Source organism: Asterias rubens, chromosome 13 (assembly GCF_902459465.1).
Source record: "Asterias rubens chromosome 13, eAstRub1.3, whole genome shotgun sequence".
Taxonomy (NCBI): Eukaryota; Metazoa; Echinodermata; class Asteroidea; order Forcipulatida; family Asteriidae; genus Asterias; species Asterias rubens.
The window spans coordinates 11,331,055-11,333,013 of NC_047074.1; the positions used below are offsets into that span (position 1 = coordinate 11,331,055).

General features: G+C 42.9%; 1 protein-coding gene across 1 annotated transcript; it reads left to right on the forward strand.

Annotated features, from left to right (window-relative positions):
- Window positions 1-343: 343 nt before the first annotated feature.
- Window positions 344-1,650, forward strand: LOC117298720 (octopamine receptor-like). Its single transcript, XM_033782036.1, has one exon. The coding sequence runs from the start codon at window positions 344-346 to the stop codon at window positions 1,568-1,570; it is 1,227 nt and encodes a 408-aa protein (XP_033637927.1). The 3' UTR covers window positions 1,571-1,650.
- Window positions 1,651-1,959: the final 309 nt, after the last annotated feature.

Here is a 1,959-nt window from a genome sequence, read left to right on the forward strand (position 1 = left end):
ATTAGTAGTCTGGAGTAGGCTATAGCATTTCAAAACCTGAAAGAGACCCGGATAACCAAGTTAATTTTCCGAAAACACAGTCCAGTGTTAATCTGCATATATCTCACTGCTCGAGTTGCTACAGTCTACGTCTTTTTTCTTCACTATTATTTGTTGATGAGTGACACTTTGAAGCGCGTTATATCACGTTGATACAGTTTCTATGACTGACCATCCTCAAACGAAAGACATCTGCGGTTAAAACGCATCCAAATCCAGATTGTCGCTTTCACTTACTCTGGACTAAAAAAAAAATCGTGTGTAAACTTGGAAAAGAATTTGACAGTTTTTCTTTCTCGACAACATGGAATCGAATTCCACACCAATTGAAGATGTTGACATCTTGTTTCCTGTGGACAGTGGAGCCCAGGTTATCTGGTTGGTGTTCTTGAGTGTTACTCTGATATTTGGAGTAATCGGTAACTCACTCATCCTTCGGGTGTACTCAACGAAGACTCTCACGACATGCACTCATGTTCTGATCATGGCTTTGGCGTTGACTGACATTACAGTATGCATTTTCCTATCTTTGGATATTTGCTGTTTAATTCTGCTTTTGATGAACAGCACAGTGCCGAGGGTTTTATACGTTAGCCGTTATATACGAACATCTATGATAACAGCGTGCATTACGAACACCGTGTTGATCGCGATGGATCGCTACGACTGCGTGTGTCGATCAAACCGGCGATTCCTCACGCCGAGACGGGGGAAGATAGCCGCGTGGTTCACGCTAGTCGGTTCGTTTCTCGCCACTATCCCTGATTTGATTGACAGACTGAGAAGTCAACAGCAATACCAAAAGACCTTGCTGGCTTTCCAAGGCCTTGCATTTGTGTTTTCACTTGTGGTGATAGCCTTTTGTTACCGGCAAGTTTTCAACAAGATAAGGAACCACGTGAAGGTTTTTGCGATGACATCAGCTGGTGATCCTGCGACTGAGCTGTCGACAAGAGTTCAACCTTCAACGTCACAAAATAAACATTTGGCTGTATCGATTATTGAAAAGTACGTCAGTGATCGATCGAGAGATGACTGTTCAAATCAAGCGGGTTGCAGCTACCAAGACACAGCCATGGACAATCGACCACAGCAAAGTAGCGAAAACCTTAACGTTTCCGTGACTACGGAATCAGCAACAAATGACAATGTGCCGGGAAACAAACCCATCCTTAAACCATCGGATCAACCTGCCGTGAATAACACTAACAAGGCCCGTGTCGTTGATAACCGACGCCCCAAGAAGGCTGAGAATAACGGCGCTACACTTCAACGCAAGACTACAATCATGTTATTTATAACTAGCTTGGTGTATTTGCTGTCATGGCTCCCGTATTGGTTCTTCATTGTATTATTCATGATTGACTCAAGTGGGTCAAGTGTTGATCGGAAATTAATGGATACTTCACAAGCTGTCCTCGTTATTTTGTATGCCAATAATGCTTTAAATCCTCTGATCTATGGAATTGCAAACAGACGGTTCAGAGAAGATTGCTTAAAGGTGTTCTGTAAAGGCAAAGTTGCGAACTAGTATAAGTGACCAAATTCAGCTTTTTCATACTTCATTTGTATCTCCTGTATGTTACGATGTACCCGGTTTGATGTCGCAAATTTAACGTTACTACTTTCTGATCTCAGAACTTCAACCCACCTGCCTGGCGTTCGATTTACAATTTTTTCGTGATACAAAAAATAACAAATTTCTTCTTTGGATTGCCCAAGAACCAAGTGAGATACGCCTCGACGTTAATAGCAGTGAGCTCGAGTAGACTTCGCGAATATGCATCACAGTGTGCTCAACCGTTGAACGACAAACCGGAAGTAAGACAAGACACTGAATGGTTGATATCATAGAGTTATATATAAGAACTAGAGCGCGCACTGGCCTATATACGCGCCCCGGTATGCGAGCAGGCGGCC

What these genes read in the sequence shown, in the direction of transcription:
- LOC117298720 (XM_033782036.1), top strand. Translation starts at nt 344, where the DNA reads ATGGAATCGAATTCCACACCAATTGAAGATGTTGACATCTTGTTTCCT.